This window comes from Scylla paramamosain, chromosome 22 (assembly GCF_035594125.1).
Source record: "Scylla paramamosain isolate STU-SP2022 chromosome 22, ASM3559412v1, whole genome shotgun sequence".
In the NCBI taxonomy this organism is placed as follows: Eukaryota; Metazoa; Arthropoda; class Malacostraca; order Decapoda; family Portunidae; genus Scylla; species Scylla paramamosain.
In genome coordinates, this window is record NC_087172.1 from 10,460,609 (window position 1) to 10,487,194 (window position 26,586).

At 40.3% G+C, this 26,586-nt stretch overlaps 1 protein-coding gene across 3 annotated transcripts in view; it reads right to left on the minus strand.

Annotated features, from left to right (window-relative positions):
• The window catches only part of LOC135111532 (acidic amino acid decarboxylase GADL1-like), a 104,066-nt gene that overhangs the window by 67,346 nt on the left and 10,134 nt on the right, over positions 1-26,586 (minus strand). For all 3 annotated transcript variants that reach the window (XM_064024940.1, XM_064024942.1, XM_064024939.1), the window contains 3 exons: positions 23,564-23,670; positions 23,333-23,448; positions 18,207-18,458 (listed from right to left, as the gene is read on the minus strand). In XM_064024940.1, the coding sequence (XP_063881010.1) occupies positions 18,207-18,458; positions 23,333-23,448; positions 23,564-23,670 (475 nt within the window). The remainder of the gene's footprint in view (positions 1-18,206; positions 18,459-23,332; positions 23,449-23,563; positions 23,671-26,586) is intronic.

Below are 26,586 nucleotides of genomic sequence, written 5' to 3' on the forward strand. Positions count from 1 at the left end.
TTGCTTCTATTATAGAGGATGAGGGGCTGGGAATTTTAAATTGAGGGGATATGACACATTTTCATATTGAAAATGGGACTTTTACAACTGTTGATGTCTCTCTCACTTCCCCTAATGGTATTTAGATTTTACAGATATATTACAATCTGCTGCTCCCCAATCTATCCCTACGACACATAGTCTTTTTCTCAAACGTCCGGTCCCTTGATGGAACAATGGCTGTTCTACTGCGGTAAGGGCAAAACGTTGCAGCAGTTAACGCCAACAAGCTGTTCGGGAAACCGCACCAAGTGCACCACTTAACAACCAACAAGGTGCTCGGGTCCCACACTAAAGCTTCATTCACGGAACCGAAGATTATAAAAGCGCCTGCAACAGTTGACTCGTCATTCAGTCTTCCAGAGCTCTTTCTCTGGGCTGACTACCCACACGGTAACAGGGCTACTCTGTCAACTGAGCAGTGCATTTACTTAGACTTAATTGTCATGTGTTCATTGCTTCTTTTACTTTGTCACTTGTTACTTGTTACTTGCACCTTGCAATTTGTTAACTTTAGTAATTCTTGTGTCAGTTCAGATAATTTTGATTTCTTTTAATATAAAGTTTTATTATAATAATGTTTTTGTCAACCATGACAGCGTGCTGTCTTCTCTCATCTTCACCGACATCGCGGAGACACTCAGTAAATGGATGCCTTCCGCGGAGAGCAGGCGCAGGCTCGGTAGGTCTTAGAAAATGTACACCTAACATCTTGGAAAGACTATGTCTCCTCGATTACAGCTCAGACCCCACTTACACAAGTGTAAAACAGAGTTCGCAAGATTTCTGAGAAGTTTTCACCTCCTTCCTCTCCTATAATGACTCGTGCTGATGAGACGGTGGCTGTTCCCAAGGTGATTGCTGACGTATTTGCAGATCACTTTGCTAGTGTTTCCAGGAAGAATCCTGATTCGCTTCGACGCCATCGTCACCATTGTTGCCATTTAGAATCACGGACTTTGGTTCCGCTTAGGGGTGAATCTTATAATGTCCCCTTTTCCATCTCGGAGCTAAAGATGACTCTACCTCAGTGCAATGATTCACCACCACGCCTTGATGACATCCATTTTTACGACACATGTCAGATAGTGCTTATTCCTTTTTTATTAGATCTCTTTGTTTGGAATATCCTTGATTTTTCCTCTTCTTGGTGTAATTATCCCCATCCCAAAAACTGGTAAAAATCATAAGTTTGCGACCAATTACCGCTTCAATTTCTTAATCGCTTGCATTTGTAAATTGCTGGAAAAGATTGTAAATGTGAGGCTTATGTAGTACTTAGAGAGGGGCAATTACTTATCGCCTGTTCAATATGATCTCCGGAAAATGCGCTCCATGTCTGATGCTCTTTTATCTCTAGAATCTTTTATATGTGAGGCATTTGCAAGAAAACAAAACCATGTTACAGTATCATTCTTTATTTGGAGAAAGCATACAACACGGCTTGGTGCACCAGACTTTTATTAGCCTATTCAAGTTTCCTCGCCGTGGCCAACTCAATTTTTTTATGGGTACGGATTGGGGGCATTCTCTGAAGCTCGTGCACTTGAGGATGGAGTGACGTAAGGAAGTATACTTAGTGTCATAAACAATGTCATTGGTGTGCTTCCAGAAGGACTTCGTGGTAGCTTATAATTTATATCGATGACTTGTCAATCTCCTTTTCTGCTGGGCGGATGTCACTGATCGTGAAGAAGTTGCGGTTAGCAATTAGCGGGATTTCCCAGTAGGCTGCAACTCGGCAATTTCGTTTCTCGGCTTTGAAGACTGTGGCCAAACACTTCTGCCGCCTCCGTGGTGTTCACCCTGACCCAGACTTGTATCTATATGATCTTGAATATGATATGATATGAATATCTTGTATGGAGAAAACTCGTTTCCTAGGACTTGTATTTGACAACCGCCTGACTTGGGTACCTCACCTTCGTTTTATTAAGGTAGCTTGTACGAAGGCGCTGTCACTTCTTAAAGTTTAGGCTCATGCCTCTTGGGATGCTGACAGACAGACCCTCCTCCTCATGCACTGAACTCGTATTCTTTCTAAGCTGGAGTATGGTTGTGAGGTTTATTCGCCTGATACTGAGGCCTGACCATGTGTTGGACTCTGTACGAGTATACCATGCCGGTGTCCGCCTAGCAACTCTTGCGTTCCGCTCATCTGCAATCCCTAGCTTACTGGTGGATGCTGGTGTCCTTCCATTGGACTTGCATCGCCAGTTCTTGTTGCTTAGGTGCTGGTATTGCGTCCAACGTCTTCTTGAGTTAGTTTCTTGTGTGGCAGTCTCCCGCGATACACATTTTCAACTATGTGTCCCACCCGAGTTTTCCTAAACCAGTTCGGTTTCAGGGTTACACCTGCTATGTTGGCATTTAATGTACCTTCACTTTCTTTCTGTATGTCCCTGTGTGAGCAGCTTTGGTTTCCACCACTGAGATGGAGGAAGTGACTTCTGTTCCTTTCCATCCATGTGCAGGAGCGCCGCTCAGAGACTGCACTGGCCCATCTCTGAACGGGTCACACGCGTCTCACGCACGTTTGCCTCATATCCCAGGAAACACAATCTTAATGTGACGACTGCTTAGTTCTCCTTAAAGTGCAACACTTTGTAGTGGAGTGTCCCAGTCTGGTGGAGCTGCGGAAGTGATACTTTTTTCGTTGTTGCAGCAAAGATGGGACGTTACAGATATCGTTGATACTAGGAGAAAGAGCTCCTTCCTCGGGACATGAGGTCCTCACGTTTGTGAAGAAGGCTGGTCTTTTCAATAAATTATAGCTTCCCTTTTAAATATTTTTATTTTATTAGGTGGAACTTTACTGTTACAACAAGAAAATCTGGAGGCAGGTGATGAAGACATATAACGAACAAGGCTGGGCCCTGGAGCCTGCGTCAGTGGGGTAAGTATCTTGGGCACATAACGGACAGCACCAGATATCTGAGTTAATGGGTCAGTGCCTTGGGTACAAAACGAACAATGCCAGACATACTGTTCTGGGTCAGTGGGGTGAGTAAAGTCAAGCACAAAAAATAATGGATCCAGGGCATATCTTTTTTCCACTCGACCTTTCACCTCTTCCAATCTCTGATGGATTAACTCATCAGCAAGTAAAAGCTCCCTTATGAAGGACGGCGGTTAACATAAGGAAGCGGATCAACTAAAACGTTTCACACCTTTCTGCTGTGCGCCTTCCCCCGTCCTCTCTCTCTCTCTCTCTCTCTCTCTCTCTCTCTCTCTCTCTCTCTCTCTCTCTCTCTCTCTCTCTCTCTCTCTCTCCTTCTACTTCTTCTTCTTCTTTTTCTTCTCTATATGAAAATGTGGCTCTGACACCCTTCCCACATTTCTATGGAGTTTAACAACACACACACACACACACACACACACACATACTCGTATATATATATATATATATATATATATATATATATATATATATATATATATATATATATATATATATATATATATATATATATATATATATATATATATATATATATATATATATATATATATATATATATATATATATATTTTTTTTTTTTTTTTTTTTTAAGCAAAACAAAAAAAATCTTGTTTGTTTTTAATTAAAAAAAAAAAAGCAAAAAATATTTTATTATTTTTTTAAGAGGCCAAATTATCTCTCTTACACAGCAGTTATAGCAATTCGTTAAGCCCTTCAAGATTTTATGTAATAGAATTACAACCATCTGAACTACTGGAATACCAGTACTTACATGATACAACCAGTTTTTACTTTGCTTACCATACCAGTTTAATGGAATACAAGGTATACATAATGGTATATCTTTTCCTTAATTTAAGATATAAAAGGATAATGAAAAGAAAGTACAATAGTATAATGACTCACTGATGTAAATAATGTTATCTACTCTGTATGTTGGAGAGCTGGGGTGTGGTACGGCACTGTAACTGAACTGGTATTAGACTGGTACAGAACAGATTCTAACAAGCTGCCTGCTTTGTTGTTTCTCGGGCAGTCTACTCTCCACAGTGATTAATTAATCACCTGAGTCTTGTTGGGGAAGGATCAATTATATCTTTCTGTGTGGAAATATGAGCTATGAGTAGGAAACAGAATATGAGCTATATCAGCAGAACTGAAAATGCCAAGGAGAAGGAAGACAGCAGTTACAGCTGAGTGAAGGGTGAAGGTTTTAAGACATCCAGGGTGAAATGAATATATTTTGCAGCACTGTTCTCAGCAGAGTGGAACAAGAATGGTGAAACATATTGAAAATTCTGTGTAATGTACAGATGATACCAAGAAGAAATACCCAGGCTCAGATAAATATGAGGTAGCCACAGCATCTGGAAATATGAGTTGTGAGACAGCCTTGTTCAAGCACTGATGTAGAGTCAGACTCAGATGATTCAGATTATGCAAGCCTATCAAGCACTTCTTTATCTGCTAAGACAAACGCTTGTTCAGCATTCTCAATCTATAAAGGAAGTGTGAAAAGGCACAGTGGCACGTACAAAGAATTTTCAACTTCGAGCTCAACAACGACCACTGCTAGTCATTATACAAAAACTGATAGAACCTGGGTTGAAACAGTATATTATCAAATTATTAAGGTATTATGAAAACAAGAAGAATGAAATTTCAACATAGGTGATAGTGTGGCTATATAGTTATGGGCTTCAGGTACTTAGTTATCTACCCTGAAGGTCAGAGATTTGACCGTCCCTACCTCCTCTAACGTAATACAGGGTACTTATTTAGTTTTTTTTTTTTTTTTTTTTTTTTTTGTAATACTTAAACCGCTTGTCAACACGTCTCAGTCCTGTTATACAGCGAACTATCTAGCTAACTATTTTTACTCCTTCCAGGCCCGTCAGACTGTCTGACTGCAATCTCTAACCCCAAAAATATAAGCCTTTGGCATAGAAAATAGTAAGGGACATATCGATCTTTATGTACAATGAAAGCACAAAAAAAAAAAAAAATAATGAAAATGAAATATAACGTTTTCTTGTACAAAAAATCTGACAAAAAACTTTTTTGTATCACTTTATATATATATATATATATATATATATATATATATATATATATATATATATATATATATATATATATATATATATATATATATATATATATATAGGTCAGGGTTCCTAGTGAACGGACGTGTTTAGTGAGCAGTGACCTGACGCTAATATAGCTAGCTAGTGTAGACATGGCGCCTTGTGTTGCTGAGTCGTCTGGTTGTGTTAGTTCTCCTGTTCTCGAGGCCTTCGTTGCGAAGGTCTCAGAGGTGGAGGCTGAGTTCCATCGAAGGATCTCGGAGGTGCAGGCTGAGTTTCGTGAGAGGATCTCAGACCTGCAGGCTGAGTTATGTGAGAGGATCTCAGCACCTGTGGGAGGGTCGTGCCCCACCGTCACCTTACCTAGTAAGGTGACGGAGGAGCAGTGGTCGGTTGTGTGCAGGGGAGCCAAGAGGGTGAAGGTCCTCAGGGCACTTTGCGTGGAGACGAAGAATCCCTTCAATGTGCTGGAGGAAGGGAAGGAGAAGGAGGTGGACATGGCGGGAGGAGGCAAGAAGGAGGGGGCAGATGCAGTTACCCTGCCCCAAGGTAGAGTGCTTGTGTTTGGAGATAGTCAGGTTAGGCACTTAGATAGTGCGTTCTGTGCTAGGGATAGGAAGCGTAGGTCGAGGGTGTGTTTGCTGGGGGCTGGGATAGGGAAGGTAGCTGACAGGCTAAACACGTGCTTGGAAAAAGATGGGACCAAGCCCATTGTTTTTCTCAGTGCGGGAGGGAATGATCTTGGTAAGGTCAGGAGTGAGGAGCTTATCGGGAGGTTTCGACAGGCTTTGGACAGGATTAGGGACAAGGGAGGGATCCCCATCGTATGTGGTGTCTTGCCGAGGAGGGGAGTTGGTGCTGAGTGGCTGTCCAAGGCTATTACAGTGAATCGCAGGCTAGCGAATCATTGTAGGAGTAATGGATGGACGTTCATCGACAACTGGGACCTTTTCTATGGTAGGGACACCTTGTACGCCAGGAACGGAGTGCATTTGTCACGCCAGGGTGTTCGTGTTTTGGCCGAAACACTCGAACGGGAGGTAACTGCACTCCAGCACTTTTTTCGTTAGTCGGAAGGGAAGAAGGGGTTGTGAGGAGAAGGCGAGGGGCAAATTAGTTAAATCTAGAAAGGTAGCTAGCTCAGGGAAGGTGAGAAATAGCTTAAGTGTTTACTACACAAACTGTAGAAGTATTCAGAATAAAATAGACTTGCTTAGAGGAATTGCGTGTGTAGAGAAATTTGATATCATTACTTTAACTGAAACTTGGTTAGATATGTCAGGAAAAGTATTTAATCCAGAGGTTAAGATAGATGGTTATACAATGTTCTATAAAGATAGGGAAAACAGGAGAGGAGGAGGCGTCGCGTTATACGTTAGGGACGCATTACAGTGTTGTATTAACAGTAGAATTAAAACAGAGAACAAAGCAGAGTCGATATGGGTAGATATTAAGGAAGGATCGCAGTCAGTAGTACTAGGGGTAGTTTACAGATCACCGACCAGTACAGAGGAAATTAACACCTCACTGTGGCAGGAATTAAATAGAGCAGGCAGGTACAGTCAGGTATGTGTGGTAGGAGATTTTAATTTTAGGAATATCGACTGGAGTCTGATTGTGGGTAACAAGGAAGCAGAGGAATTTCTTAAGGTAATTCAGGATAATTTTTTAAAACAGGCAGTCGTAGAACCCACAAGGGGGAATAATATTCTAGATTTAATTCTTACTAACAGGGAGGAAGCAGTCACGCAGGTAGAGGTTGGAGGACAGCTAGGTAACAGTGACCATAGAGAAATTAGGTATAATTTAGAATGGGAAGAAGCTGTAAGAAACAAAAACACTAGTAAAATACCTGACTTTAGGAGAGCAGATTTTGAAGAATTAAAAAAGTACCTCCAAGGAGTGGACTGGCAAAGGATGCAGGGTGAGGTCAGGTCAGGGACGGAGTTCAGAGAGATAAGGCAGGATGAGAGAGGTGAGGTGAGGCGTGAGGGTGTAGGACAAGTGAGGCATGAGGGTGTAGGACAAGAGGAGGGAAGATGTGTCCGGAAGGGGAGGAGGAAAGAGGAAAGGGGAGATAGGTGTGAGTATGTTGGAATGTCAGGTCATGCTGAAATGAGAGAGGTGAGGTCGAGGCGAATAGATGAGGGAGTGGAGAGGATGGTAGGGGCCGAGATGAGGGGATTAGGTGAGGTAAATGTAGATGAATTGTATAAATATTTCGTAGATAAAGTTCATACAGGTCAGTTAGCAAATATCCCGTATAGGACAATAAGATCACAAAAAAAAATGACCCTAAATGGATGACTGCTAGGTTAAAGCATTATATAGGGCGTAAGAGAAGTATATATAAGAGATTAAGGGCAGGTGAAGAACTTTTAAGGTCACAATATAATGAATTAGTTAGAACAGTCAGGAAGTTAATGAGGAAAGCTAAGGATAATTATGAATTAAAGGTAGCCAGCCAGGCGAAGACGGACCCCAAGGGATTTTATCAGGTATACAGGACGAAGAATGAGGATACTATAGGTTCATTAAAGGCAGCAGATGGGGAGCTGGTTAGTTCTGGGGAGGAGATTAGTAAACTTCTGAATGAGTATTTTTTAACTGTCTTCACCCAGGAAAACATGCAGGATATGCCAGATAGTGAACAGGTGTTTAGAGCAGATGAAAATGAGAAGCTGACAGATATTTCCATAACTAGGGAGATAGTGGAACAGGAGATAGATAGGCTAAAAAAGTTCAAGACACCAGGACCTGATGAAATATATCCAAGAGTACTTAAGGAATGCAAAGAGATTATTAGTGAGCCATTAGTTTCTGTTTTTAGGAAATCACTGGAGTCGGGTGAGGTACCAGTAATGTGGAGGCAGGCTAATGTAGTACCCATCTTTAAGAAAGGAGATAAAATTTTAGCGTCTAATTATAGACCTGTCAGCTTAACTTCAGTTGTAGGTAAAATGTTAATAATAGTTAATAATAGCGAGGAACATTAGGGAACATTTAGACAAACATAACTTGATAAATCAGTCACAGCATGGCTTCACGAAGGGGAAGTCTTGCCTGACAAACTTGTTAAGTTTTTACAGTAAGGTGTACGAGGCAGTAGATAATGGTGATAGTTATGATATCTTGTATCTGGACTTCAGTAAAGCATTTGACAAGGTACCCCATCAAAGGCTCCTGAGAAAGGTTAGGGCACACAGGATAGATGGGAAGTTAGGCTTGATAGGGTCATGGCTTAGTAACAGGCGACATAGAGTGGTAATAAATGGCTCGAAATCCGAGTGGGGTCATGTAATTAGTGGGGTGCCACAGGGATCAGTATTAGGGACATTGTTATTTCTAATATATATCAATGACTTGGATAGTGGAATTAGTAGTGATGCTTAGTAAATTTGCGGATGACTCAAAGATAGGTAGATTAATTAGGTCAGAATCGGATGCCATCGCCTTGCAGGCAGACTTAGATAGAATGAATGAATGGACGGATAGATGGCAAATGCAATTTAATATCAATAAATGCAAAGTGCTTAGCGTAGGTAGAGGAAACCCACACAATAGGTACACATTAAACAACCAAACTCTGGTAGGTACAGGGTACGAGAAAGATTTAGGAGTTATAGCTAGCTCTGAACTCCGTCTAGGGAAACAATGCATAGAAGCCAGAAACAGGGCAAATAGGGTACTAGGATTCATTTTTAGGAGTGTTAAAAGTAGAAGGCCGGAAGTAATATTAAAGTTATACTTGGCGCTGGTCAGACCTCATCTAGACTACGCTGTGCAGTTCTGGTCCCCACATTACAGGAAAGATATAGGCCTATTAGAATCAGTACAGAGGAGAATGACTAAAAGGATACAGGGGATGAGGAGTATTCCTTACGAGGCGAGGTTGAAGCTGTTAAATTTACATTCTTTAGAGAGACGTAGGTTAAGAGGGGACCTGATAGAAGTCTTTAAGTGGTATAAGGGTTATAACAAGGGGGATGTAAGCAAAATTCTTAGGATCAGCAACCAGGGTAGAAATAACGGGTTCAAGCTTGAAAAATTTAGGTTTAGGAAGGAGATAGGAAAAAATTGGTTCTCAAATAGAGTGGTAGATGAGTGGAACGGACTCAGTAATCATGTTGTTAGTGCTAGGACACTAGAGAGCTTTAAGAGAAGATTAGACAAGTTTATGGATGGAGATAATAGATGGAAATAGGTAGGTATATTTCATACAGGGACTGCCACGTGAAAGCCTGGTCGCTTCTTGCAGCTTCCCTTATTTCTTATGTTCTTATGTTCTCTCTCTCTCTCTCTCTCTCTCTCTCTCTCTCTCTCTCTCTCTCTCTCTCTCTCTCTCTCTCTCTCTCTCTCTCTCTCTCTCTCTCTCTCTCTCTATATATATATATATATATATATATATATATATATATATATATATATAGTTCGTTTTGTTTATGCCATTATTATCATTATTACCATTATTTATCTTTTCTGCATTTAATTTGTATGTAAGACGCCTCTCGTTCCCATTTTGTTTTCGATCACTCCTTAGGTGGCGTCACGCGCGTCCCTGCCAGTCAGTAGTGGTGGGCAGGAACCAAAAACTTAGTGTTCACGGAATCGATTCCTTGGGCTGGCGGATCCGTTGGAACCGGTTCCACGGAGAATCGTGTACAGAGCGTGGGGCCGGTATCAGTCTTCGAGCCGCCATCGTGTGGGGTGAGTACCAGTCTTGGAGCCGCCAGCGCGCTGCTCAGACGATTAACAGGCGGAGCCGATTCCGGAATCATTTCCGTGGGGAATTGTGTAGAGAGCGTGTTGTGAGTACCAAGTCTTGGAGGCGCCAGCGCGCTGCTCAGACGGTTACCACTAGTTTGTAGCGGTTCCAGGACTCATCTAGAATACTGTCAGAGATTATTACTAGCTCCTCGTTAGACAGACACATTAGTTTTCCCCATATAGCAGAGAGTGTATGTCACGTGGTCATGTTGCTCAAAATATCGTTCCATCATGTAGTATGTAGAATTCTATCTAGTTTCTACATCATGAGTAAGCTTTTTTGAAGGCTGTTTATGCTGCTCTTGCACCTGCATGAGCTCATCAGAAGCCTTCACGCTATTATGAAAAAAAAAAAAAAAGCAATAGTCTATTTTTTCTTTTAGCTTCTGGACATCCTCAATGTTCTTAATGGAGTCCTGAACAACTAGATTCAAAGTGTGTGCAAAGCACAGGATATGGCGAACATTCATTTGTTTTATTGCTGCAGTCATGTTAGCAGCATTGTCAGTCACAACTGAGTGAAGTTTACAAATGTTACATTTATTGCAGATAAGTCTTATCTCTTCTGCAACATTATCTGCTGTATGGGACTTTACCATACGAGCAGTATCAAGCACAGCAGACTTGAGGACCCACTCTGGGGATATGTAGTGAGCTGTCACTGTGATGAATGCTTTTGTTTGTCGGGATGTCCATAATATGTCTGTTGTTAAAGCAATACGTTTAGCTTTCTCTAGCTCTTGATGGACTCTCTACCTCTCTATTGTAAATAGAAGGTAAGAGAGTCCTACCTATCTCTCTGCGGCTTGGCATGTCATATCTGGGGTCGAGTCCATTTACTAATCTCTTGAACCCACCACTTGAACCACTATCATCCTGACAACCAGAGCGTCAAGTTCTTTTTTTTTTTTTTTTTTTATTCGAGTCATTCTTATAGGGATGAGCCCCAGTGATGGCTTCGATCAGTGTTGGTTGAGCAGAGGTGGATGGTCTTGGGTGTTTGGCAGCAATTTCCATACCTGTATCCTCCTTGAACTCCGCATATTCAATGGAATGTCTGGTGCGCAGATGTTTCATCATGTTCGATGTATTTCCACTGTACCTCAGCTTATCTTTACACACCAAGCATACAACGACATCAGACGACGTCTGTTCCATGTGCGTCCACACTGGAGCTGTTCTATTCGTATCTGAAGTATCTGAAAAAAAAGAAAGTCCAAGTCTTTATTTATTCATGAGGATGATGGTCATGAGTCTCATCTCTCTTAGGCAGTTTTATTAGCTCTTGTGAGCAAGTCGCCGGCCGCGCACATTATTTTATACCCTGTCATGACGTCACAGGATATCTACCAATCAGTGTTAAGAAACTATTACGCATACGGCAACTAAATCGGTGCATACTATTGGCCATCATGAACGAAATATTTTCATATAATTCATGCGATTTCTTTCAATGTATCATTCCTTTACACTCCATTTCGTTCATTTGTAGATATCTTTTGCAAAACTTCCTGAATAATATTCATGATTACATATTTTAAACACTGCATAACTGTTTGTGATTTATAACTCACGAGCATCAGCCATCAGTACTCTCGAGGAACCGTTAAGGCGGAACCGGCTCCAAGATTCGGAACCGATTCCAAGCAACGCCTATCGGAACCATCGGAATCGATTCCGGGGCCGGTCCCCGCCCAGCCCTAACAGTCAGCTGCTGGCCTCTGGGTCGTATAGGTTTATTCTGTAATTGGCAGTTTATTATACTGGGAGATATTTTGCACAGTGTTTGATGTAATCCCTGGATTTGGACATTAACACATGTGCTTGCTCAACTCCCATAGCACATATTTGATGGCAGCGGTGCTCCCACAGTGCTTCCTGTGACTATTTTGGTGTTTCGTGTGAATGTCCTGCTCCGGGTGGACTTATGTTGACGTTGTTCAAGCTCCACACCACGTGCTCCTGCCTTGTGCTTTTATCTGTTTTGGCCGAGCCTCCCTAGTGTGCCACATGCTATCAAGTTGCCTTCTGTGCCTGTAATGAGTGATTTTGGGATTTATGGGATGCCTTTACTGCTCCTAGCCCCCAGGCCCGCCACCACATGCGTTTTTGTCCCTTGGCGCATTCATCACCGCTCTCCACCGCCGCCTGGATTCACTTCGGTTTTCCTGTCCCCACACTGCCGCTGTAATTGTTGAGTCACTTATAGGCTTTACGGCCTGTTCAACGATTTGGATCTTCCTGCACACTTCGCGGAGTCGGTCTTGTCTTCGGCTGTTCCCTGCCTGTCTCTCTGTCCTGGTCCTGCCTGCTTGTGACAAACGTCCACCACCATCCCCCGGCCTCTCACCCTGTCTACAACTCGACGGCTTTTATCTAAGTATCTGGTGTTTACTTGCCTTACTGTGCTTTTCTTATTTTTGTCTGGTGATTTTTTTTTTCCCGCCTTTGCTCCTCTGTTTTGGCGTTCATTTTTGCAGCTACTCTTTCATTGATGTGTATACTGTGTGTGTGTGTGTGTGTGTGTGCGTGTGTGCGTTCTGGTGTTCCCTGAGCCCATGCCTTTGTCAACCCCTGGGCCCCTACAGTTCCCTGTGGCAGTCATTACCTTACGCCTGCCACTACCTGTGCCTCTCCTTGCTGAAGCTGCTGCAACATTGCCGTTACTGCAAGCCCCATCTATACACTCCTGCAGCAGCCCCAAGCCTACACCATATCCAGTTGGGTTGTGTCATAACTTTTCTTCAATTATTGAGGCCGAGTTAGCCTAACTCACTTATTTTTGGTGCTCACTCCTGGTACTGTTATTTTACCATTTTATCTTTTTGTACTTGTATACCGATTTTTGGATAAGTAGGCCTTTACAAATATTATAGGTTCAATTTGCATAGCAAACCAGTATTTGCTTAATTTTTGTCATATGTTGCCAGCTGTTGCTTTTAATTTTTGTCACGTTTACATTTTACTATTAGGCACATTATTGTTCCACTTATTACATTATTGCTATGTATATTTTATATTGCTGATATATCATTCCATTTATATTTTGTATTTTTGTGTTTACTTTTGTGTACATTTCTCTTGTGTATTTTTTTTTTTCTTTTTGGTATCTTTCTTGTGTGTTTTTTTTTTTCTTTGGTAGATGCTTTTAAGAATTGGCAATTCTACGGTGTCTAATAATCCTATCACTGCTTCTGCTCTGCCTACTGCTACCGCTTCTGCTGCTGCCACTGTGGCTCCTCCTTCTTCTCCCACTATTAAACTCCTGCACCAGGAGCCTACCACTAAAAAATCTGGGGGTGAGGACCCCAACTACTCAGCATTGTCGTTTTTACAGTAATGTGTGGAATTAATGACAACTAGTAGCATCCCGATTGGGGCAGAAATTATGTCTTTTGTCAGGTCACAACTAATCCCTATTTTGTTTGCCTTTACCATGATGTCAGCTCACAGTTTTAAGTCTTGTATGCTTCATGATGATTATACTGAGTTTCGTAGTAATTTCTTGCGTTCCTTTCAAGCTTCGTGGACTCACGATTCCTTTCTTTGGGCTTTTCGTTATGCTAAGTGACTTACTACGCAGCTCGGATATGTAGGTCACATGGTCGGTCAAGTTCATACTACCGAGTATGCACATGATGCTATTTAATTTCTGAAGTCTGGAAACTGGATACAAAATGGTCAGATAAAGATAAAGAAATTTTATTCGTCAAATTGTGATACATTATATTTTGTATACAAAATGAAATTCATTTCGGCTTAAGAGTTTCCCTGTAGTTATTTGTACATTAAATAAATAGAATCAATGAAGCAATAAAAAACATTTAAAAACATTACTTGGGCTATTTATATGAAAAGTTAATATCCTTTCTTATACATGCAGTAATAAGTTATTTCTACCTTTATCACAAACTATCACATACAGTTTTTGACTACTTACAACTAAGAGTTATAGTGATGATAGGTGGTTGAAGAGAAGAATGCTTTTAGGTACAAATGACTTTCTGTACCTATCAGTACGCTGCATGGGCAGGGCTAACCCTCTACCAGATCTTAGATATGTATAACAATTTTGTAGCGGATGAGTTATATCTACTTGTTTCATGTCTTCTTGTTTCATTGTACTTCTCTGATAAAGCTTGTCTAGTGATATGGTCTTTGCACCCAGTTTTCCTGCCTTTTTAACAATCCTTCCCAGCTTGTTTTTGTCTTTACAGGTAAGCTTTCCATACCAGGCAGTGACTGAAAAGTTTAAAACAGATTCAATTGTTGATTTATAAAATAGGCCAGATAAATCTAGATAAACTACAAGTCTTGTTAGAGTTCACAAGTTATGTTAATTATCTTACTCCTCGGGAAAGATGTGTTGCTTCCACCATTGAGATTAAACCTTCTCTTTGATTTTGCCATGAAAATCAGTAACAAACTGCAGGAATTGCCTTATGCTCATAGCCTGTCACCTGTTGTTAGTGACCCGTCTCCTGCACCTTCACCACCTCAGACGTCTCCCGTTGAGCGTGTTTCCTCTTAAGTGTTGCCTTCATCCCGGCGTCCAGCATTTTCATGCACTTACTCGTATTGTCGCAAAGATAATCACAGCTACTCATATTGCTTCCTTCTTAAGAAAAAACTCAAGTATGTTTGCTCATCGCCTCCACCTGGGCATGACACAACTTCTAGGAATGTGCCTTCAAAGCAGTTTTTAGGCCACTCTTATCCTAAACCTTCATCACCTGGTCGTCGTGTCCATTTTCATTCCTCTGCTCCTACACGATATACGCGCTCTCCGTCTCCGGCCCCGAGATCTCGTATGCCTCTTGAGCGTCCTGTCCGTTTTCACTTTTTCTGCTCAGACACAGTATACTCGCTTGCCATCTACGGTCCCAAGACCTCGCATGTCTCTTGAGCGTCCATATAAATTCTGTCTTGTTCATGGTCCAAGTAACTACATGACAAAGGGATGTTTAAAAATTCTAGAATGGCAGCAAGAGCAGGTTGTAACAGCCTCTCCGTCAAATTTTCAGAGCCTTCAAACTCAATGTGGGAAATATTAGTGCCGTCTTGCTCCAGAGCTCTCTCTCACTCTTCCCAGTGTCATTGCTGCCTTTCAAGGTATGCAAGTTTACCAGTGCTTTTCTTATGACACTCCTCTTTCCTTGGAAGTTGACACTGGTGCTTCTTGTAATCTCTTGAGTGTCCAGGCTTATTCCAAATTTAAAGACTTACTTAACCTTTTCCTTACAGCCTGCTGACAATAATTTTTTCTGTGTACAAGGTTCCTCCTTACATGTCCTTAGTACAGTTGTTCTCCCCTTGTCTCTTGCCAATAATTCACCACCATTTGAAGCAATTTTTTCTGTGTACAAGGTTCCTCCTTTCATGTCCTGAGTACAGTTGTTCTCCCCTTATCTCTTGCCAATAATTCACCACCATTTGAAGCAATTTTTTTTTTTCTTATAATTTCTGATTTTGTCCTCAACAGCGATGGTCTATTAGGACTTGACTCGCTGGTGACTCATGGTACTGATGTTTTTCCTCAGCATCATGTTATTTCTGCAATAGACATTCCGGCACGACTCAGCCTCTTAACCTCCTGTTCACACTTTAAAGCGTTCAAGCACCACAGATCACGGTTTGTCATTGCCTGATGGATGGATGTTCTACTCTTGTGATTGGAGATCAGCGAGTGGGCCGCATGAGTGCTGTTCACCTTACCGTTCGCATGACAAATGCACCAGTTGACTCCTGCGTCTTGTCCTTGCCAGAGTTTATCTGCGTTCATAGGTTGGCTTTTGAAAGTACTCTCTCCTGTGTTCGAAATCATGTAACTAATGCCTTGGTGACTAACCTAACCGGTGCCCCGATTTCTCTTAAGAACGCGTACTTCTTGGTTCTTTTGAAGTATGCAACAGTAATGATGGTACAGAGGATGAAGAGGGAGAAACAAGAGAGTGAGGAGAGGAAAAAAAGAAGAGAAGGGAGAAGAGTGAAGGAAGAGAGGGAGGAAGGAGTAGGAGAGAGGGAGAAACGGCAGGGAGGGAAGGAAAAAGGTAAGGGATAATGAGGAGGAAGGAAAGGAGGGCGAGCGGAAGAAAAGAGAAGAGAAGAGAAGAGAAGAGAAGACAAAAGAAGAGGAGAGAGAGAGAGAGAGAGAGAGAGAGAGAGAGAGAGAGAGAGAGAGAGAGAGAGAGAGAGAGAGAGAGAGAGAGAGAGAGAGATACATCTCTTGAGGATTGTAGTCAGGTAATAAACCCAACCACACACAGACACAAACGCATTCACCCAATGGGCGGATAAAGCAATGGTGTGAAATAATTAGTTAACTCTTCTTTGCTTCTACCTCCACCACCATCACCACTAATTCTTTCGTCAATGTGAAAATACTTTCAAATACAACTACTGCCATCGTCAGTTTATCGCTTCAAATAATAAAGCTTCACAAAATAAGATGGAAATAATAATTCTAATACTTCTATATTGTCACAATGCGCCGGAAAAACATCATTGCTTTAAATGTTTAAGATTTAAGAATGACCAGCAGGGAAATGTAGGAAGGGAGACAGAGCCACATTTTCATATGAAGGAGGAGGAGAAGGATTAGAAGAAGGCGGGGAAGGGGAAGAAGGAGAAGAAGACGAAGAAGTAAAAGTAGTAGTAGTAGTAGTAGTAGTAGTAGTAGAAGAAGAAGAAGAAGAAGAAGAAGAAGAAGAAGAAGAAGAAGAAGAAGAAGAAGAAGGAAAGAAAGAGAAAGAGGGAGAGAGAGAGAGAGAGAGAGAGAGAGAGAGAGAGAGAGAGAGAGAGAGAGAGAGAGAGAGAGAGAGAGAGAGAGAGGAAGGTGCACAGCCGAAAGGTGTGAATCGTTTTAGTTAATCCGCTTCCTTAAAGTCAATCGCCGCCCTTGATACGGGAACTTTTACTTGCCGATAAGTTAATCCATTAAATAGTAGAAGAGATGGAAGGTTAAGTGGAAAAAGAAAAACATGGTCCACTGTATTTGACTTTACCCCTTCACTTTGGACTAAACTAAAGTAATGCATTGAAATACAAACACTCTCACTTTGTCACACATAAGTTTCCATTGCTCCATCCCATTTCTTTTCATATATTCACATTTTTAGTTTTTTTTTTATATTTTTACCTGTCATTTTGTTTTTAATATCAGCATTCTAACTTTTGCTGCTTTGAACGTTTTGCAGGAGCCCCATATGACCATGATGTTACGGCACCATCAAATCAAATCAGTCAATCAGTTCCTGCTGTCTACGCTTTTGGGCTACGATTTGGTGTGTTATTTCAGTGTTTTCGCCAGTGCAGTGTTTTTTTTTTTTTTTTTTTTTCAATTTATATGGCAAAGTATGCCATTTTCTCTTTGAAGCCTTATAGTGATGTCAGTGTTTTTCTGACCTGTGATTTGTTCTAACGTCACAGATAGTGTGAACCTTGTGACTGACCAATGTGTGCTGGCTGTTGTGACGTCACGTCTGTGTGAGCCAGAATGTGCTCGCTGTTCTGATGTCCGGGCTGTGTAAGCCTTGTGAAAGGCCAGTGTGTTCTTGCTGTGTGAGCCTTGTAATTGGCTAGTGCATACATCACGTGTTTTTCTCTCTGTTATTGGTTTCGGCGCCCTGTTACTAATGTCTCCAGCTCAGCTTCCAAGTGGCTGAATACTATGCTTGATGTCATTGTTTGTGTTATTGCTTAGTGTCTTACACAGATAAACACGAATTACACATTTATACATGTACATAACACTCTTGTTATTATTATTATCATTATTATTATTATTATTATTATTATTATTATTATTATTATTATTATTATTATTATTATTATTGTCTTCTTCCTATTATTATTATTATCATTATCATTATTATTATTATTATTATTATTATTATTATTATTATTATTATTATTAGTGCGGCTTTTGTTCAGTCAGTACACACATACATACATTTAATTATTTTTCTATGTGATGTAACCTGCACGTCACCCGCATGTCACACGCTGATCTGACCCTTGGAGAGCGGACAGATGGTGGCTCTGCTTTACCTCTCTGCATTTCCCCAGTTTTAACATACTGCAACCGTCTTTTTCGTGTATGTTTTCATCCTGGATATACATGAACAACAAATGATCATACCTGTAAAGTCTTGGTGTTTGTTGTTATTACCCAGATAGGCTATTGGTTATCATTTATAGAGCCATCGGTAACGCTTTTGCCTAATGGTTTCTGGAGCCTACTATTAAACTTTATCTCGCATGTTTTGAGTTAAATAATTTTTTTCAGCGTCTCGAGAATCATGCCTTGGGAACTGCTAGCATTAGTAATTACAACATGAAAAAACACTCACGTCAACGTGAAGCCACAAGTTCTCGTCCCTGCACACATCTGCCAGTGTATCCAGGGGATCAAAGGCACCGAACACAGTCGTGCCTGAAGTAGCCAGCACGAAAAACGGTTCACACCCCCTGGCCCGTGCCGCCGCCACCGCCTCTTTCAACGCTTCTGGGATCATCCTTCCCCAGCTGTCGGTTTGCACCTTGACCACGTTGTCCATACCCAGGCCAATCCAGGATGCCGCCTTCCCGATGGAGTAGTGGCTCTGAGAAAAGGATGTTATCTATGAATTCCTTCGGAACACATTAACTATCAAAAATTATCTATATATCTATCTATATACCAGGCCGGCAATCTGTAACTCCCTGCCTGATTTTGTATTTCTTTCTTCCTGTGACGAGCTCTTTCAAGAGGGAGGAAGTTTTTACGATCTGACTCTTCGGGCACTGGTAGCTCAGTGGGCCTTTTTTTTTTTTTTTGTTACTCTTGACCGGTTCCCCTCCTACATAAAAAAAAAAAATCCCTCAGTGAGTGGCCCAAAAAAGCACCACACACACACATACACACACACACACACACACACACACACACACACACACACACACACACACACACACACACACACAGTATTCACACTTTTAGCATCGTTGACCCCCCATTGGAGATAGATAATCTCGTGGACCACGTTACTACATTCCAGGGTTTTCTCTGATACATTCAATACCTTTTCGAACCACTCATGTTTTGAAGCAATGTCTAAAGCACACATGATGTTCAGTATATCTGTTGAATTGAGGATTGTCCCATATGATACACAGCATGTCTAAATCACTGTTTGGCAGAGTATACTACGCATTCCACATCGGATATGAAATCTCACATATTAAATCTTTGAACCTTTCAAATCTCTTTGGTTTTAGTTTAGCCATTATCTCATCAGCGGCAGATTCGAAGCTCTGAACCCTTATGTGAACAGCAACTTTAGAGATTCGGACTTGCCATCCACTAACACGTGACTGCGTTTGGGTTTTAGGTTTCAAGAGTTACATTTCATAATCAGACAAAACCTTGGCATGACTTTTGTCTGTCTTGCTGTACATATGCCAATGGACCTCGCCAAGTGCGATTACACCGCATCTTTTTTCATGTGGTCGCTGCTGTCGCTCTCCATTCACTTTTATCAAACACAATAGTTCTTGATTGCTTCCTCTCTCATTCAGTGTCCTCTTCACACAGTTCATCCACTCCAGGTGTGGCTTTCATCTTAACCTTCATTATTCTCTTACTAATTTTCTGTCTTCCATTCTCCACATACTCAAATCATCTTTAAACACAATGATCTCCCTATCCAACCAACTTGCTAAAAACACCAGTTTTTTTTTTTTTTTTTCTTTTTACCCAATATTTTTTTCTTCTGTCCCTCCTTGTTACCCCACGTATTTCTCAGACACTTCGTTTCTATTACATTTAACTATTTCTTCTCTGCCCATATTCCATTCATCCTATGATGAATGGAATATGGGCGCATCTGGTGAGAGCTATTGGCGTATAGGCTCATTTCAGGTACGGAGCACCCTTAGACAGAGGACCTCTACATCTGCTGTGGTCTAAGGATTGTAATAGATGCCGGGTAGGGAATGGTCTTATTATGTTGTCGGGCCTTGCTGTAGAAGATTGTGATCAGCTGTGTCTAAGCTCGTGGGATGTAGTAAGATGGTTCACAAGACAGACACTTTGGTGGGACTAACAGCCAGATTATCAAATACGGGGAAAATCATCAATCTAACCCTTCCCCTCTCCACGGAGAGTCTTCCGGAGAAGGTGCTTCGTGTCTAATATATTAACAGACGCACTCTGTTTCTCCAAGCGAGAGGGTGCTCATTACTATGTCGGTACTCAAGCAAATCCCACAAACTTTGAAAAGTAGAGAATTAATGCATTTTACATATATTAAAATTATGGAAATATTCTGAGATTCATACCATTATAAATGCGTGATATGGTGGTATACACTATGTTTAGCAGAAAATACCATGCGAGCCCCTCTGTTGGCAGTTATGGGGACATTTTTTAAGGAAGTCCGGCAACCTCCAGTTTCACTTCACCCACATCAGTATAAAGCAATACATTCACCATTTCAATATATGCTTATCTAAAGTTTTTGAATCTATCCTCAACAGGAAGATTCTTAAACATCTATCACTTCACAACCTTCTATCTGATCGCCAGTATGGGTTCCGTCAAGGCCGCTCTACTGGTGATCTTCTGGCTTTCCTTACTGAGTCTTGGTCATCCTCTTTTAGAGACTTTGGTGAAACTTTTGCTGTTGCCTTGGACATATCAAAAGCCTTTGATAGAGTCTGGCACAAAGCTTTGATTTCCAAACTACCCTCCTACGGTTTCTATCCTTCTCTCTGTAACTTCATCTCAAGTTTCCTTTCTGACCGTTCTATTGCTGCTGTGGTAGACGGTCACTGTTCTTCTCCTAAATCTATTAACAGTGGTGTTCCTCAGGGTTCTGTCCTGTCACCCACTCTCTTCTTATTATTCATTAATGATCTTCTAAACCAAACTTCTTGTCCTATCCACTCCTATGCTGATGATACCACCCTGCACTTTTCCACGTCTTTTCATGGACGTCCAACCCTTCAGGAGGTAAACATATCACGCAGGGAAGCCACAGAACGCCTGACTTCTGATCTTTCTAAAATTTCTGATTGGGGCAGAGCAAACTTGGTATTGTTCAATGCCTCAAAAACTCAATTCCTCCATCTATCAACTCGACACAATCTTCCAGACAACTATCCCCTCTTCTTCAATGACACTCAACTGTCCCCCTCTTCTACACTGAACATCCTCGGTCTGTCCTTTACTTATAATCTGAACTGGAAACTTCACATCTCATCTCTAGCTAAAACAGCTTCTATGAAGTTAGGTGTTCTGAGACGTCTCCGCCAGTTTTTCTCACCCCCCCAGCTGCTAACTCTGTACAAGGGCCTTATCCGTCCATGTATGGAGTATGCTTCACATGTCTGGGGGGGGTTCCACTCATACTGCTGTTCTAGACAGGGTGGAATCAAAAGCTTTTCGTCTCATCAACTCCTCTCCTCTAACTGACTGTCTTCAGCCTCTCTCTCACCGCCGCAATGTTGCATCTCTAGCTGTCTTCTACCGCTATTTTCATGCTAACTGCTCTTCTGATCTTGCTAACTGCATGCCTCCCCTCCTTCCGCGGCCTCGCTGCACAAGACTTTCTTCTTTCTCTCACTCCTATTCTGTCCACCTCTCTAACGCAAGAGTTAACCAGTATTCTCAATCATTCATCCCTTTCTCTGGTAAACTCTGGAACTCCTTGCCTGCTTCTGTATTTCCACCTTCCTATGACTTGAATTCCTTCAAGAGGGAGGTTTCAAGACACTTATCCACCAATTTTTGACCACTGCTTTGACCCTTTTATGGGACTGGCATTTCAGTGGGCATTTTTTTTTTTATTAGATTTTTGTTGCCCTTGGCCAGTATCCTTCCTACATAAAAAAAAAAAAGAAAAAAAAAATTATTTCACTAGTTTTCAAAGTTTGTGTGATTTGCTCAAGTACCATCACTATAATGAACACCATCTCGCATAGGGAAAAAGAGGAGAATGTTAATACTTCGGAGAGGAAGTTAGGCTGTAAGAGTGTGAATGATGACTGTAGGAGTGTGTGATGCTTTATCTGGTATATAAATACCAGACTCTTCTTCTCCTTATTATTATTATTATTATTATTATTATTATTATTATTATTATTATTATTATCATTATCATTATTATAATCATTATCACTTTTTTTGTTGTTGTTATTAATAATAATAATAATAATAATATTATTATTATTATTATTATTATTATTATTATTATTATTATTATTATTATTATGATTAATAATTGTTATGATTAATTAAAAATAATGATTTGAATAACAACACCAACGACAATTACAAAAAACAACACTAATATATAGCAATATATAGCAATAACAAAACAGCAGATAAAGTTCCGATCTATAGTAGAAGTAAACAGGGAAAGCGTCTAGAGTTTTCTTTCTTGCAACGTTTCACCTTCACAGAAGGGATCTTCAGGCTAAAAATATATAAATAAAATTCAGAACCTTTTTAGTGTGTTTTACTAAATTATGTTTATATATTTTAGCCTGAAGATACCTTCTGTGAAGGTGAAACGTTGCAGGAAATAAAGGAAGAAAGAAAACTCGGATGCTTTCCCTGTTCACCTTTAATAATAACATATTCATATATAAAATGATGGTGAAGATAATGATAATGATAATAATAATAATATTAATAATAATAATAATAATAATAATATTATTATTATTATTATTATTATTATTATTATACAGGATGTAACACGAGTTTCAGCAGATATTGCCAGAGGTGAAAGTACTTGCTAATCTAAGTCGAAAGTGTTCTATGCACATATGCATTTTGAGGCGTTGTTTCGCCGTGGTGTGAAATTCAAGTGTGACCTGGTGACAGGTACTACGGCCGAGCTGGGTATTCCGTTGGTGAAACTGTAATTCAATCAGATTTCTACAGATTTTGGAGGTTTACAGGTGATTTACCGATAAACAATACACCATGATAGTATGGATGTAATAAATGACAAATAAAATAATAGGCTCAGTGGCACCATGCACTGCCTGCCCTGGCAAGGAGTGGGAAGGAGAGGCTAGCAGAAAATCAGCTGATTCCCAATTAGTCACACGCAGATCCCACCGAGACAGTGACAATGAATACGTTCACTTTTTATTGCATAACTTAAAGTAATTTGTAGTGTGTGGATATGGTGTTTCTCCGCCATAGTTATCCACGTGGCCCGGCCGTTGTATCTGTCGGCAGGCCACACGTGAGTTTCACACCACAGTTAAATAAGGCCTTAAAGTGCTTATGGGGATAGAACATTTTCTACATAGATTAACCTCTGGTAATATCCGTAAACTCATGTTACACCCTGTATTATAAAGCTTAGGATAATTATGCATTTGCATGTCCATATGCAAATTCATGATTTACATAATAAATTAATAAATCAATAAATATAAAAAGATCCTTTGGGGTAAACTGGTTAAGCTCTTTACTCACCTGGTCAGAAGTAAATGCCACCAAGGGTTTCATCGCCGACATCCCAAGCCTCTTCACTTCAGGGTTTTTCTTATACCTGGCCAGCACCATGGCGTACATATTGCTCATGCTCCCACCTGTAACACAGGCACTGATGCAACGTTCCATTCACCACACATGTTCGTAACTAATGGACTTGAAAGACTTGACTTATTTATGAGATATCAGGATACAAGCAGATGTTCGTTTTACCGGGAGAAAATATTCCGTCTCCTTCTTGCCAACCGAAGAGCTCCACGAGGCGGGTGATGACGTAGTGCTCCACGAGCGTGAACACTGGAGCCACTTCGAATGTGTGTCTGCAAACCGTAAGTCGCATCATCGATGATAGATGGAGGAAAAAGATAACTCTGTTCAGAATGAAGAATTGTTAAACCGTAGGTTCGAATGATACGCAGCTCTACCACGATAACATGATGCAAACCCACAAACAATATACAGTAGACATATGGAAACTGTATGTACAATGGACTGTTTTAAGGCAGGTGGGGCCAGTGTCATAGAGTGGTTAATTAGATTAGGTTTTCACTAGCACGGTAACGTTGAAATAGGTGAGTGCTTGTGTAGTTTCACTGTATAAAGGGGAAAGTAATAGGCATGACTGTTCTAATTACAGAGGTAACAGTCTATTGAGTGTAGCCTTGGTAAGGTGTATGGTAAGGTATTGATAAAGAGAATCCCAGAAGGTGCAGATGGAGTAACAGATCACGCGATGTACAAGGAGGCTTCAGGAAAGGGAGAGGATGTGTACATCAAGAATTTGCTGTATGATGGATTTATGAAAAGGATTTAGCAGAAGGGAAAGGTGTACCTGCCAGATACACCTTTCGCTTTTTTTTTTTTTTTCCACGAAGCACCCATAAGCCTTGTTTTGCCATAAGGAGACGAAATGGCGAACTTTAGCCTTCTATATCATCCATAAGCGATATGTTTTGCCATAAATTTGACCATAGGCTTGTCATTTCGGAGCTACCACAGTAGGCTTTATGTTTTTACATAGCGTCAACATGGCAAAGCAGCAACAACAGGAGCCCCCTTCAGGAATGATCATGTGAGAAGAGACGTTCTAGATGAATTAGGTGACGAAAATTCAAGAGGTATCGCCTGAATCGTGGAAAAATACTTTTTGTCACTGATCTTGTGAGAGACACCCTGCAAAGTGACACAAAGAAGAGTCAAGTACTGACACCAGATATGAAGGTCATCATAATATTACATTTCCTTGCCACTGGGAAGATGCAGCAGTGCAATAGTGATGACATGGGTGTGTCAGTCTACTGTCAGTAGAGTGATTCCCCAAACACGATGTTCTCTCAAGTATTGACATACCGAAATTTCTTACATTTCCTCACACCGTGAATACTCTTGAAAGGAAGAAGGCTGAATTTCTTTGTATAGTACAACTTCGTATAGCGTGAATTAAATTATATTTGTAATGCCGAGAAAATAGATTGGTAGGATGTAATAGTCATTTAACCCTTTAGTGTTCAACGTTTCATTTTAGAAACATAACTTTCAAATAACCTCCCAGGATTATCAGCATAATATTTTAATTTATGTCATAGCGGGTATATTGCGATACATCTAATTAACTATTCTGCAAAAAAAATATTCCCCTTTTGTGTAATATCCATGTTACTTTTTGTGGTATGTTTCTTGGGAATTTTAAATAGAAATGGTTTCTCCAAATAAACATTTTTCCTCAATAAGAAGATTCTTGCTTGAGATATTTATTGACATGGTGAGCTCACAAAGTACTCCTTCTCTTATACATTGAATTAGATGTGATTTATATTATAATTATGTGGTTATAAATGCTTTTATAAGATGGTCCCAAAATGGGAACGTTGGACACTTCCGTAGTCTGCTTACCCTCATTTACTCACCAACGTAAATGAGCATGTGTGGTTTGGTTATAAGATGTGGATGACATGCAATGTTGACAGTAATCTTTAGAACTTTTCTATTTATTGTGGAAAAGCTATCAAGTTGTCATGGACATGCTACAGCCAGTGGTGAATAAGGATGAACATGTGTTTTTGGCAACTTTTTCACTAGTCACGGATTGATGATTGACCTTATAAAAAGGGGTTTACAGACTGTGGAACAATCAGAGATAACCGCACAGGAAAATGCCCTCCTCTATCAAAGAGAGAACTTGAAAAGAGAGAGGCTCATATGACTACAGATCGGATGACAGTTCTATGTGCTAGATGGAATAATAACTGCATTGTTACAGTTGTTAGCAACTAATATAGAGTCAGTCTTATGCAGAAAGTAAACAAATGGGTAAAAAAAATTAACGAAAGAAGGCAGTAAACCAGCCATATAAAATAAAATTGTACAACAAAGAATGGGTGTCGTTGATGTTTGTGACCAGATGCCAAGACTACACCAGGAGATGGTGGTGGAATATCTTCTCTTATCTACTGAACCTCCCCATTGTAGCTAGTTTCAGATTCTACCAGCATGTAAATCTTGGCTCTGAGATCAGCCATAAGGATTTCAGGCTTGAAATAGCTCGCATACTTGTAAGAATCGAAACATCAAGAAAATGAAAAGGTGGGCCAATATCCTCTGTACCAAAAGCAATAAGATATAATAATGTAAACTCCTTTCTTCGGGAGTTTTCACAAAGTAGTTCATCAATTGTGAAAAAAGACTTCACAAGGCGTGCAGTATCGACTTTCACAAAAAAAAAAAAAAATGTTAAACTACTTTCGGGATTTGAGTGCAACTGCTTATTTTGATAATACTAAGCACATTTTAAGTTCATTTCTACAGAATTAAGCGGGAGAAGAATTATAGATATTCTATAATATTTTCTTTCAAGACTGCTCGTTATTGATTTTACTGTAGGTCATAAATGTATTCCAGAAGTGTTCAACGTTACCAATTTGGAAACGTACTCAAAATACAAAAAAAAATATACTAGAAAAAGAAGAAAGAAAAATGGAGTTTTATTATCATTCAGTGAATTCATACGAAACGCTTTGTAGATGTGTGCCTCTATACTTAAACTTTATAAGGCTACAGTCACTAAAGGGTTAAGTAACGTATTAGTGTCAATATGTATTCTTTCTTTACATCTCTCCTCCCTCAGTCTTCTACTTTCCTACACTTAAATTTAACTTGCTCGAATATTTCACGATCTTCAAGAACTACTGTTTTATAATAATCTACAACCCTTCTGAAACTCATACATTCACTATTAT